The 12223-nt window shown below is 42.9% G+C and overlaps 1 protein-coding gene across 2 annotated transcripts in view; it reads left to right on the top strand.

Annotated features, from left to right (window-relative positions):
* RHBDL3 (rhomboid like 3) overlaps window positions 1-11386 on the top strand; it is a 43340-nt gene extending 31954 nt beyond the window's left edge. For both annotated transcript variants that reach the window (XM_065735550.1, XM_065735549.1), the window contains 6 exons: window positions 1805-2029; window positions 2691-2839; window positions 6189-6301; window positions 8729-8829; window positions 9781-9841; window positions 10529-11386. In XM_065735550.1, coding sequence (XP_065591622.1) covers window positions 1805-2029; window positions 2691-2839; window positions 6189-6301; window positions 8729-8829; window positions 9781-9841; window positions 10529-10800 — 921 coding nt within the window. In that variant the 3' untranslated portion in view covers window positions 10801-11386. The remainder of the gene's footprint in view (window positions 1-1804; window positions 2030-2690; window positions 2840-6188; window positions 6302-8728; window positions 8830-9780; window positions 9842-10528) is intronic.
* Window positions 11387-12223: the final 837 nt, after the last annotated feature.

The following is a 12223-nucleotide window of genomic DNA, read 5'->3' as shown; positions in this document are numbered from 1 at the left end:
TGTCTCTTTGCTAAGAGCTGGTGAATTTGAATACCTAGCACACCCTCTGTCCAGCCACCTAAGAAGTTAGTTTCAAATGTCTTTTCCACATCTAAATACTCTGATCCTATGGCCTCATGTCTAAGTTAGCTATAAGTGTAGTTAATGTGGTGCATCCATATTGTTTTTTGGACAGGCTACTGATTGACGACACTTCATGGTGCATAGAAGTAACCTTGCTTGTATTTGAGGCATGCAAGATCTTTCTCCAGCAGCCACATTTGCTCCCCACAGAGCTACCAGCATGTTGCCCAAGGATTTCTCTTTCTCTTGTAATATCAACATTTACTGCTTTCCCTTCATTACCAGTTAAAACAACTCTTAGTGTTTTATCATCCAGATGTGACCAAAAAACAACCAATATGGAACACCTTGTAAAAATAATTGAGTGTGAGAACAGGTAGTTGAGAGAACAAAGCTACAACTGTCTTTCATTATTCTGTGGAGGAAATTATTGTCATAAGCTTCCATTTTATCATGTAGACAGTCCTGTGTTTTATTTTCCTGTCTTGGAGGAGAAAGGCAGAACTCTACTGAACAGAAGGGCTTGAGGTCAGTGCAGCCTAGTAATCAGAGAAGTCTTGCAACCTATATTCTTCTACTAACTCTGGTGTATGGCCTTGGACAGGTCACTTAGTGCTGCTCACCTCCTCCAAAGAGCCAGAGACTTGGTTTGTCTGAGATGTGAGTTCCACGGTGATCCTGCAATATCCTTCTCTTGTCAAAAACAAGAAGGCCTTTCCCTTCTGAGTGGTTGTTATGTTTGAGGACTGCCTTCAGGAACATCACCCGGCTGAATTCACACTGCTCTGACTGGTGTTTCAGTTCTTTGGGCAACATTAGCAGTAATGCAGAGCAGGAAGCATAGTTAGAGGTTTTATCTTGTTAAGCCTTCTCTGCCAAATGTTCAGCCAGTCCAGACAGTGGCTATGGTGCAGCAGGTTTGTTTGACATCAGGGCTAATTATCAATTACATAAATTTTGGAGCGAGCACTTTCAGACCAGATATTTTTTTTCCTCCCAAGCAGGCTAACATAAAGTTCCATCTGCCTGATTTGTGAATTCAATTGCCTTAATTATGCATCCAAATTGGGAAAGTGTATACTCAAAAGATAGTTAAATCTGCGCACATCTCATGATAACGCAGTACAAATTAGCCATACCCTCCAAAGTCTGCACCTTCTCAAAATCCACCCACTCTGAGTATAACATTTTAGAGAACAGATCCTTTCTTCTTGCAAGTTCATGGGCAGCTGAGACAGCCTGCTCACCACTTTAGTGTGTGTTCTGTTGGTACTGCTCATCGTAGTTGTTTTGGTTTTACACAAGGGGATAATTTTCCTTGACCTTGCCAGCAAGGGTTAGGTGCTGTGAATGTACCTACTACGTTCAAGAAGTTTCCTGCCCCTGTTGATGGCAGGTACAGGGAAGTTCAATACATTGGGGAAGCCAAGAGAAAGAGGATGTAGTGCATCATAATATCTGGGAAGCCAAGGGAAGGCAGCTGGTGAAAGGGCTGGAGAGGTCAGCTGGGTGCATCAGCAGCCTCTGCTCTGCTTCCCAGTGTTCTACCCTGACCTCATTTATTGGCATTGAATATTAAGTCTTGAAACTGTTTTTTCTTGGGTACCTTGTGATCAGACTGAGGCTTGGTTCCTACAGCTCAAGCCTGATGGTGGTTCACCTGACTGCATGAATCTGGTGCTGCCAAATTGGTGCTAACCTTCCTTTGAACTCATGGTTTCCTATGTTTATTTTTACACAGATGAGCAACAAAAGGTCGAATAGTTTTCGCCAAGCCATCCTTCAGGGCAACAGGAGGCTGTGCAGCAAGGCACTGCTGGAGGAAACAGGGCTGAGCCTGCCTCAGAGGCTGATCCGACACGTTGCGTACGAGACCCTGCCACGAGAGATAGACCGCAAGTGGTACTACGACAGCTATACCTGCTGCCCTCCACCCTGGTTCATGATTACCATCACCATCGTAGAGGCAAGTACTTTACTTAGTGTCCTGATTTGAGGAATTCACCCCACTCTACCCAGGTTTTGCTGTGGATGGTACAAAGGATATCATGGGACAGGTCTGGATCCAGACAAGGACAAGCATGAGGCTGAAATGGCTCTTTTGGCTTACCTATGTGTGTATGTAAATGGAGGCAACTTCTGTATGAAACTACAGAATTTGGGAAACTTTCTGAAGAGTGAAAATCTGGGCAGTTTAAAGAGTAGTTCAAATAATAGAATTAGAAGGAAACTCCTTTGTGGCTACCCCTGCTCGCTGAATGAGAAGTAAGAGGAGGGAACAGAAACTGTACTAAAAATTCTGGCCTACTCATTTCTTGCTCACGTAAGATCTTTGTACGATAGTTAAAGTGATGCACTGGAATAGACATAGAGAAAGATATCCTATGGCACTCTCAGGGTTCTGAGCTTCTCTAACTTGTTGTCTGACCTGTTATGAAAAGCCACATGCGGACATGTTAGGCTGATATGTTGCAGGTTCCTCAGAACAGGGAGTTTTCATGCTGCATGGCTGTCAGGTGGTAGAAAGATTTGTTTTTCAGTTGACTTGCTTTCATGATTTTGAGTTGCAAAGTGCTTTTCAGTGAGAGAAGGCATTTGCTAACCAAGGAATCTTCCTGCTCTTCTAGGTTGCCTTTTTTCTTTACAATGGAGTGGTGCTAGACAGATTTGTGCTGCAAGTCACCCATCCCTTATACCTGAAAAATGCATTACTTTACCATCCTCAACTCCGTGCTCAGGCTTGGAGGTACCTGACCTACATATTCATGCATGCAGGGTGAGTACTTAGGAACTGCAGAGATTTCACAGAGACAGTTCAGGTTCCTCAGAGGGTGGAAGGAGAAAAATGACTGAATCAACACAGAAATCAATTGGAAAAAAATGGAAAATGCTCAGATAAAACGAACTCTATTAAAATCTGAAGCTGTTGTGGAGTGTTGAGCCGTGAGAGGCAAACCTTCACAGCTGTCTAAGGGGAGGAAGCAACATAAGGAAGTTAACAGATGCTGCTCCTCTCCCTGCAGTTTTGGGATCACACCAACCTCTTATCATGCACTTTCCTGGATGTACCTCCTAAAACTGACCAGGCCGAAGCCCAGTATGTAGAGAAGCTGTGCAAGGGATGCCATGAGTCTGAAAAGATGCTGTGCTGGCGTTTAAGAACTACATATTGTATTTTTGCTAGACTCTCTAGTTAAGGTTGGAAAAGTCAATTGAATTTCCCATGCCTATTGAATAGCATCTCTTAGTAGTGCTGTCTCTTCTGTAGGGACTGAATAATGCCTAGAAATCTGAGACAAGACTGAACTCCCATTTTGTACAAACTGTACTGACAGCAGTGTTCCTTAAGAGCTGACAGTCTCATCTGACCAGATGGACAGAGAATAGTCCATCTCAGGCAAAATGAAGGTGCACAGTAAAATGTATTGTCCTTCATCCCATGGGAGGTATGTAGCAGAATGAAGAGAATGCAAGGAATGGGGATTCTAATTCTGTGCTTGTGGACTGTGCTGGTCCTCCCAGAATTCAAAGAGACTTAATTATATGATGTTTGTGATGCCATGGTGATGAGTGAGTGTCACAGAGAAGTTCACCTCTGTGCAAAACACTCTACCCCCTCAGTGTGCTTTCTCAGATCATTATACTCACGCATTCCTGGCAGATAATTGCAATTTTCTTTAATTCTGTCATTGAAGAATCAGAGTAACAAGCTTTTTAGCAGTGGTTTTTAATTTGAAACCGAATAAAGAACTTTTGTTCTTAAATAGAAAGCTTATATTCCCATCAGTCAATGCTCTCCTTTAAAAGGCCAAAAAGATCAAGCAGATCTTTTCCTTTTTCCACCAGGAAGCTGTTGTCCCTTCTCTGCCATGGAATACCAACCCATGTTTAACTGTGCCATAGATATCTGGATAGAAATCATAGTTGGAACAGAGCAGACTTGACCCAAGGAGGGAGTAGGAAAAAAGTTAGAGGAAACTTCTAAGTGTGGTGACATCTGTACTCTGCCTTCTAAATTCCTCCAATAAAGTCTATGAGTGCAGACTGTTGGGCTCAAATGGTTATGCAAAATGAGAATTAGAAAGGTGAGGAAAACTGGGTTTGTAGAAAAGAAGGAAAACAATTTGAACTCACACAAACTAATTTGTATCTGATTTTTATTCTATTTCTGTTGCTGTTCTACAGTTTCACTTTTATAACCACAGATTGCTCTGGAATTAATTTAAGAGAAGCACCTGCACAATTATAATTTTGCAGCACTTAAATATCTTCCTGGGTCCCCTGTGGCATCCTTTCCTATCTGTGCAAAGTTGCCCTTGCCTGTTGCAGGCAGTGCTCTGCGTTCTCCACTCTTACTGTCTGAAAAATACGCCAGGTTTACTTCTCTCCTGTGGCTGGCTTTGCCATGAGCAGTGGTGAAGTTGTTGTGCAAAAGTCTCATTGCTTTTGTGGATTGTAAATTCTTTAGCTATGCTAACCTTCAAAACAGTGATGAGTCCTGCTGGCATAGTAGACCCCATGACTTACTTGCAGTGTCTGGAGTTAGGCTAACTGCTGGTTTATTGCTAACACATACATGTAAATCTCCTTTCATATCAAGAAGGTGGATAAATCTTAGAAAAGTAATAATGTTTGTAGGGGAAGTCCATCATTCTCTTGTTTTTCAAAGGAGAGGTTAAAACAATGTCATGGAGTTTATTGTTGTCCTGTTTCCAGCTGAGACTTTAAGATGGTAATGTGGATTGTTGCTTAATTTAGTGCTCTTGGTCTGTGCTTTTTTTTTTTTTTTTTTTAAACAACTGAAAGGCAGAAGATGTCCAAAAAGGCAGCAGTTGCTAAGGCTTGGCTGGCTGTTTCTCTAGAAAGATCCCAAAAATGCATGGACTTTGTGATGGTCCTGATGCAGGGAGCTTTGTCAAGGGCTGAAAAGCCAGGCAAAGTTGTAAATTCTGCCCTTCTGCTTTCATGGAAAGCTGACGTTGATTATCTGAGGCCCGCACATTTGTAACACTGCCATAACTAATGACTTGCATTGATTCTCAGTCCCATTTGTTTGGTCCCAGGCAGGGAGAAAGACTTTAATAAATCAGTGAAATTGTCATTTCAAGAATGACGCATTCAGCACCAGCAAAGGCTAATTATATTTTATGGGTGCTTATTGACTATGGAGCCTTCAATGCTATTAGCATGATGGGGAGGAGGAGTGAATGGGATCACTCCTGGAAAAGACTTTTAAGAACAGCTGTGGATCGGGGCAGTCACTTTAGAGTCGAGGGTAAACTTTGCTGAGCCTGCACAAAAGCTGCCTTTGAAAAGTAACTCCCAGTGCTTTGTGTGGAAATGTCAGGAGCCGCCTCGTGACGCTATCTGCCAGCTGAAGCTTCTTTCCTCCCCATGTAAAAGGGCATTTGGGTGCTTCGACTTGTTTCTGTGATCTCGGTTTGACCTTTGCTCGTTGTTCCTAATTTAATTCCCAAGTTCTGTGAACATCCAGGATCAGAATGAGTGCTGGAATGTAACAGCTTCAAGAGCACTGAGCAGAATGATCTTTGGATTTGATTACGTTCTTTAATTGCTGACGATGGTGAATTGAGCATCCTGTGCAGGGACAGAAATTTACTCCTAGAGAAAAATTTAAGTGATAACAAACCCATTAAGAAATCTGGAAAGGTCAGTTTTCTGCAGTGTCTTCTGGTCCAACTTCAAATTCTCCTTCATGAGACAGTTCTAGCATTAGTGCATCTTGCCATCAGCATTTTTTTCTGATGTATATGGGAAATCGCTATGGTAACATGAAGAAAGACCAAAACAGTGACAATTCATAGAACTTAAACCCAGTATTGCTGGATCTGTCCGCGAGCAGTTTGTTTCTTGTATAAAACATGACATAAAATTACAGTGCATTAGCTACTCTGTGCTTTTTCCCACAGAAGGTGCAGGCATTGTGTGTTGAGGGTGTGCTGTTGTGTCATCTAAATCTACCTGCTTTGTAAGCAGTCAGTCCTAGTGTTACAATCTACTCCCACGAAACAGATGTTATCTGATCTCCTTCAGAGATAGTCACAAGGTTAGAGAAGGAAGACAGAGTTAGAAAAGGGTACAACTGTTGTTTTTCCTCGCTGCAGGATAGAACACCTTGGACTCAATGTTGTCCTTCAGCTCTTGGTTGGGGTTCCCCTGGAAATGGTGCATGGAGCTGCGAGGATCAGCTTTGTGTATGTTGCTGGAGTTGTGGCAGGTAGGTTACACCTCTGCGTGCCCAGAGTGGCATCTGAAAATCGTCTGTGATGACTTTTGCATAGAAGAAACGTTTTGTGATGTTTGTGTATAGGAGAAGAGCAGTTTGATCTTCTGTGTTTGAAATTCCCTTGGAGGCTGAAAGAGGAAACATGCTACTTGATGTCTGTTTCTGGCTGCCCATAGGCTCAGAGTTTAGGAGACTTTTGGCCACATCGTACCTTTCCTCATGACCCATAGATGGCTAAAAGAAACATGGCGTCACAGGCTTCCATTGTCCACATTGCTGCATGAAGAGCTTTTGTCCCAGCCCTCCCTGCCCCCAGGTCCTGTGCCAGCTCTTTCATTTGTCCTGTACTGTCTGGTTTCTACAGCCTAGGTAAGAAAGAATAATTTGGTTCTATGTTGTGAGCTGTGCACAGGAATCTGGAAATTAATTTGATCATGAAGCTGTAGGTTTTAATTGATTTTTAGTTTGTGCTTTTGTTTATGTTTGGCATTTCCTGCACTCTGGAGGTGATGAAAGTTAGCTGACAATAGATCAACATCTAATCAAAACAAGAGGAGAGAGTGAGAACAGCAGAGGGCTTCACAGTGGATCTCAGAACAAAGAACTGACTGACGTAGTTCAAGATTTATGTAACTGGGAAAAAAAATCACCATAATTTTATTTTGTCAATAATGAGCAGATAAAATCATTGTGAGATAGACTGTGTTCCTGGAAGAGGCTGTGAAAAGAATAATTGGACTAGGGCACAGGACAAGGCATGGCACAGACACCACGCTCATTAATGTAAAGAAAGAAGTAAGCAGACCAGCTCTGATGTCCCTTGCCTATTATTTTAATAACCATTAAAGTGGTTCCCAGTCAGTCTGCAACTTTGCAGGCACAAACTTTTCTGTGTAGATCAGTCTGCTAAGTCATGGGGCTTGATTTGTGGACATACACATTGCACGTCTGTGTCAGGTATGCAGAGCAAACAAGCACTGAATCTGCAGTGACTGAGCCCAGGTGAGCACTGCAAGTTGCTGTCTGCTCCCAGATGCCAACATCTGCAGACTTGCTGGCAGGATGTGCAGGGCCAGAGGGCAGGTTGCCCTGGGCTGAAAGAAACAGCCAGGGCTCTGCAGAGTGGTAACCTATACATTGCCAAATAAATAAAAGTGCTAATAGGAAAGGGAAAATTCTCTTCTTAGTGCAAGTTGGAACTCTAAATGTGGTCAGACATTCCCAGGCAAAGAAGTGCTCCATGATATCTTTATCTGTTTGAGTCAGTAGTCAGTTATTAACGTGCTTTGTTCTTTGACATATGCCAGGAAATGGAGGAAGAAGAGTACACATGCTGAGGATGTGGCAATATAAAGATAATGCAGCTCCTGAACAATCAGGAATAAACAGTGAAATGTGGACACATCCCACATTAGCCACTCCTTACTTTTATGCTTTTCTCATTTGTATGGCTTTGATAAAAGGATACGTGGAAATGCAGGTTGAGAGGATGCAGTGCAGTGCTTGGATTCTGCACTGGGCATGTGGGTTCTGATTACTCCTTTATTAACTTCTGATTAACATGTCCCTTATAATGGCATTGTTTAAGAGCTGTGAAGTTTCAGGCCCATATGGCGAAGAAGGGAGCTATGAGCAGAATGGGCTGGTGGAACCTCAGCTCTAATTTGACCCAGAATCACCTGAACAATTAGCCAAGAAGTCTATTGGAGATTCTGTACTACTGATGACTCTCTCAAGAGTAGTTGCCGTGATTTTTCCCCATTTCTGCTCATCACAAACATCTTAATTACTCCTGCTTTGTGGCACCAAGTCTGCCTTTGTCTCTCTTCATCTTTTCAGTTACCTCTAAAGTTTGCAATTTGGGAACTCGGAGCAGAACTTCTAATTGAGATAAAGAGAAGCAGTGTCTACATTTGAAAGTATTTCTGTTAGTGGTACCTTTATGTGATTGAACTGACATTTTGCCAGCTTGTGTTTCCTGCTTCCATCAGGTTTTTTCTAGTAAGTTTTACTCTGCAGTTTTATAAGTATCAGGCTGAGCATTGATCAGAGTCCTGGGTTTAAGTGATCAGTTCTCAATTCCTTTTTGCTTTGCAAATATTTATCTTGCCAGTACAGGAACTACTTCTATTTTATCCTTAGGTAAGGAACAGGCCAAAGACACCTGTCCATCTTCTTTGGTGTTTTTGGTCAGAGTATGCAGCATAGGTTCAAAGATGCATTGTTCCTTCATGCTGGCTGGCTTGCAGTCTTTCCAAGTAGGTGCAAAGGAATTGGATTGATTTCTCTTTTCCCCATTCCTTTTATTTATCTCTGTATTGCTGATCTGCAGCAGATAACGCAGAAGTAGAGGTTATAGTAGGAAAGAGTGATTTTATTTGGCTGGTAATTTTGGCAATCCCTTGTTCTTCTTCCCAGGGTCCCTGGCAGTGTCAGTCACTGATATGACTGCGCCTGTGGTGGGCTCCTCTGGAGGTGTGTATGCACTTGTCTCAGCTCACTTGGCCAATATTGTTATGGTGAGTACCAGAATGACTTTCTAACCTCTTGGAAAGTGAGTGAATCCACCTAGGTCTGGGATTGGAAAGAGGGCCTGACCAAGCTGTTGGTCATTCAGAGCTTGCTCAGTAGTCATTCCCCAGTGGCCTGGTCCTGGAATGGAAATATTACACTTTAGCTGGTGGATTGGTGCATCAGTGACTGTCAGCTTGTAAGGAGAAGCCAAAGATGCTGTTAATTCAATACTTATCAATATATTTCAAGCTATCAGCTCTTTTTGAATAAATTGAGAACTGTTTGGAAGAGAAGGAGCTGACTGTATCTATGAAAGTTGCAGAGCTGTTTCTGTCTGCAGTGCGACATATCATGTTAGGGATCACGTAAAGGAATTTAGTATTTGTTGGATGCTGTGTAGAATATCCTTTATCCCCTTTCATAAAACTCAAACTGACACTGAATCCTGGTCACAGAAGTGATGCTATCTTTTAGCAATTTTACCCCATGAAGTACTTCATAAAGGTCAGTGAATATCAGCATTGTAATTTCTGGAAGATCTAGAAGCAGCAGCTCATCCAGGGTCCTTAAAAGGGCTGTGGCAAAGCCCAGTATGTCCTTCTGGGCAACCCCTGAGCTTACCACTGGACAGCAGTGGTTTTGCTGATAACACTGTTTGCCATGGTTAGGATTTCAGTGTGGTGGTCCAGGAATGCACGTCTGTCCTGTGGTAGCAACACCAGAGCAGAACAACCATAAAAAATGATGGTGATATAGCCCCAGTGGGATCTGTGTGAGATGACAATGTGAGTTGGCTGCAGTAAAGGCTGAAGGTTTGTTGTATGTGCTCTGGAAAACATGTGTGTGTGGTGGTACTTTTATCAAGCCTAAAATATGCTCTTCCAGTACAGATTTGAATGTAAAATGCCCGCAGGTCTGCATGCAGCATCACTTTGTTTTCCTTGTTTCTTTTCCAGAACTGGTCAGGAATGAAGTGCCAATTCAAACTGCTGCGCATGGCTGTTGCCTTGATCTGTAGTGAGTGTCATGCACTGTCTGGTAAACGTGCAGTCCTGACTTGTTTGTCTTTGTCATAAGGGTTTGTGCTGATTCAGGGAGTTTTAACTTTGCAGCAGGTTTGGTAGGAACTTGCAGCTGGACCTTCTGCCAGCAGAAGTCACATCACTCTCAAATGCCAATTTTGGTTTTCAGCATAAGCATTTTTAAATGAGGATTTGTTGTTAACCAGCATCTGTAGTGGCATTTGTGAAGATCGGGGATTTAAGCATCTCCTCTTCGAATTCACAAACAATACATTCATAATGCTCGTGTTAGGCTTCCTAGAGCACTTTCTAATTGGGATGGCAATATCGTTGTACACCCATCAGTGAATCATCTTCCAGATACATCCCTAGGATGGCCTGATGAGAGAAATTAGGTTGTGTAATAACAACAGAAAATTGTCTTCAAATTCTGATTCTTTTTTTTTCTTATTTTTTGGTATAAACCTTGACAGAGACATGTTCCCTTGCCTATCTGCACTCTCAGAAGCCCAGACTGCTGGGTAGACCTTACATAACCATGGCTTCCCAGCCTCCTTGTGCTTGCCATACAAGCCAGTTTCTTTTTTACTCTTTTTGTCCCTCCAGAAGATGTAGTGCTGCCTGCAAGAGGTGGACTTAAGAAGGGACAGACAATTAATTTCTTTTTTCCTCTTTGTTCCAGTGAGTTTTGAATTCGGAAGAGCTGTGTGGCTGCGATTCCACCCCTCTGCCTACCCTCCATGCCCACACCCCAGCTTCATGGCTCACCTGGGAGGGGTGGTGGTTGGAATCACCCTCGGTGTCATTATCTTGAGGAACTATGAGCAGAGACTCCAAGATCAGACTTTATGGTGGATCTTCCTTTCTATTTATCTAATCTTCGTGTTGTTTGCCATCTTCTGGAACATTTTTGCCTACAGCCTGTTGGATTTGAAGCTACCTCCCCCTCCTTGAAGGCACAGGACAGGAAATTCTGGAGAGCAGTAGTAGTCTGCCAGCTGCATTATACGAGTCAAGATGGAGGATCTATTTTTATATTTAACTTAGGGGAGGACGATTATTTTGAACACAGTTGTGTGTGGAAGAAGATGCTTAAAAAGCTCACAAGTGAACGGTCTGATTAGTTTGGTATTAAATCTAGCAGGTACTATAATGCAGGCTGGCCTGGACCCTGCAGTTTCTTCACTGCTTGGGCTCCCATTGGGCACCTTGAGCCTGGGCATTTATCACATGGTTTGTTAGCACACATCAATATTCTGTATGGGATATCTGCATTTTCCTGGTGAGTGCTGGAATTACAGCCAATTGTTGAATGAATCTCCTCAATATTACTAAATGCAAGAAGGGAAAAAGAGCAGGCAGTTACTAACTAGAGACTTGCATGATACTCACAAGGCAGATTGGGTTTGGTTTCTGCAGATACATCCAACTGTTCAGCCATACCAGTGCCACTGTCTGATTACTTGAATGGTTCCTTTAAAAATGTAAGCCTTTGGTGGAACTTGTTTTATGCACCTTTCAAAGGGATCAGCAGAGCTTTATCACCCAAAGTGATGGAGACTGGTCTTTCCACTACAGGTCAAATGAAATTGCACTATAAACCTTGGAAACTCTTTAGAGTGATGTGGACACCTGGCTAGAGGTGAATTTACCATGTGTGGTTTTTACTTTCTTCCCCAGCCTGTTGTGACTGGGGTTTCTTTTTGAGGGATGGAGAAAAGGAAGGCAGATGTTCAGTTTTGATTTTGTCGGTTGATAATGGGGTTTTTCTTCTCATTTTACTTGGGGCTGTATTAATATAACTCCTGGCCTACAGAGATGTCCAAGAAAGGATCTCAGCTCTTCCACAGGCTCTAGATTCAGAGCCATCCAGTCTGTCTGAAGCCAGATTTGTCCACTGAAGGTAGTGGAGTTAAATCAGAGCGTGTGTCACACTGGTTTCCTACTGAAGTGGAAGGCAAGTCTTTCTGAGGCAATGGAAGTTCAGGGGAAGCAACAGTCAGTTGCAGTGATGCCTTTTTGCTTAGCATAGGTCAGGCCCAGAGTTTATAATCTGGTCTGAAACACAGTCCATGCAGCAGCATTACTTGTGGACTGGAATGTCTGCATAGCGCGTGCCTCTGTAAGGTACATAATTCTGTTTTGCTTCTCACTTTGGAGAGCTGCCAAACTATAGCTGAGGAACGTGGATGCCTTTCTTCTCTCTCCCCTTTGCCCACCTAGTTTGGTAGCCTGGATGAAGCAGAAGTGGGAGTCGTTCCAGACTAGCTCCTTCTTTTCCTTTTCCTTTGCAGCTTGGTGCCCAGCCACCACCAGCCCTCCACGGCACATCTCTCGGGCGGTGTAGCAGTTGGGTTTTCTCTGTAGCAAAGTGTTT

Source organism: Cyrtonyx montezumae, unplaced genomic scaffold, assembly GCF_038088225.1.
Source record: "Cyrtonyx montezumae isolate F1298 unplaced genomic scaffold, pur_monq_1.0 scaffold_19, whole genome shotgun sequence".
Taxonomy (NCBI): Eukaryota; Metazoa; Chordata; class Aves; order Galliformes; family Odontophoridae; genus Cyrtonyx; species Cyrtonyx montezumae.
This window is presented reverse-complemented; position numbering and strand designations above follow the sequence as displayed.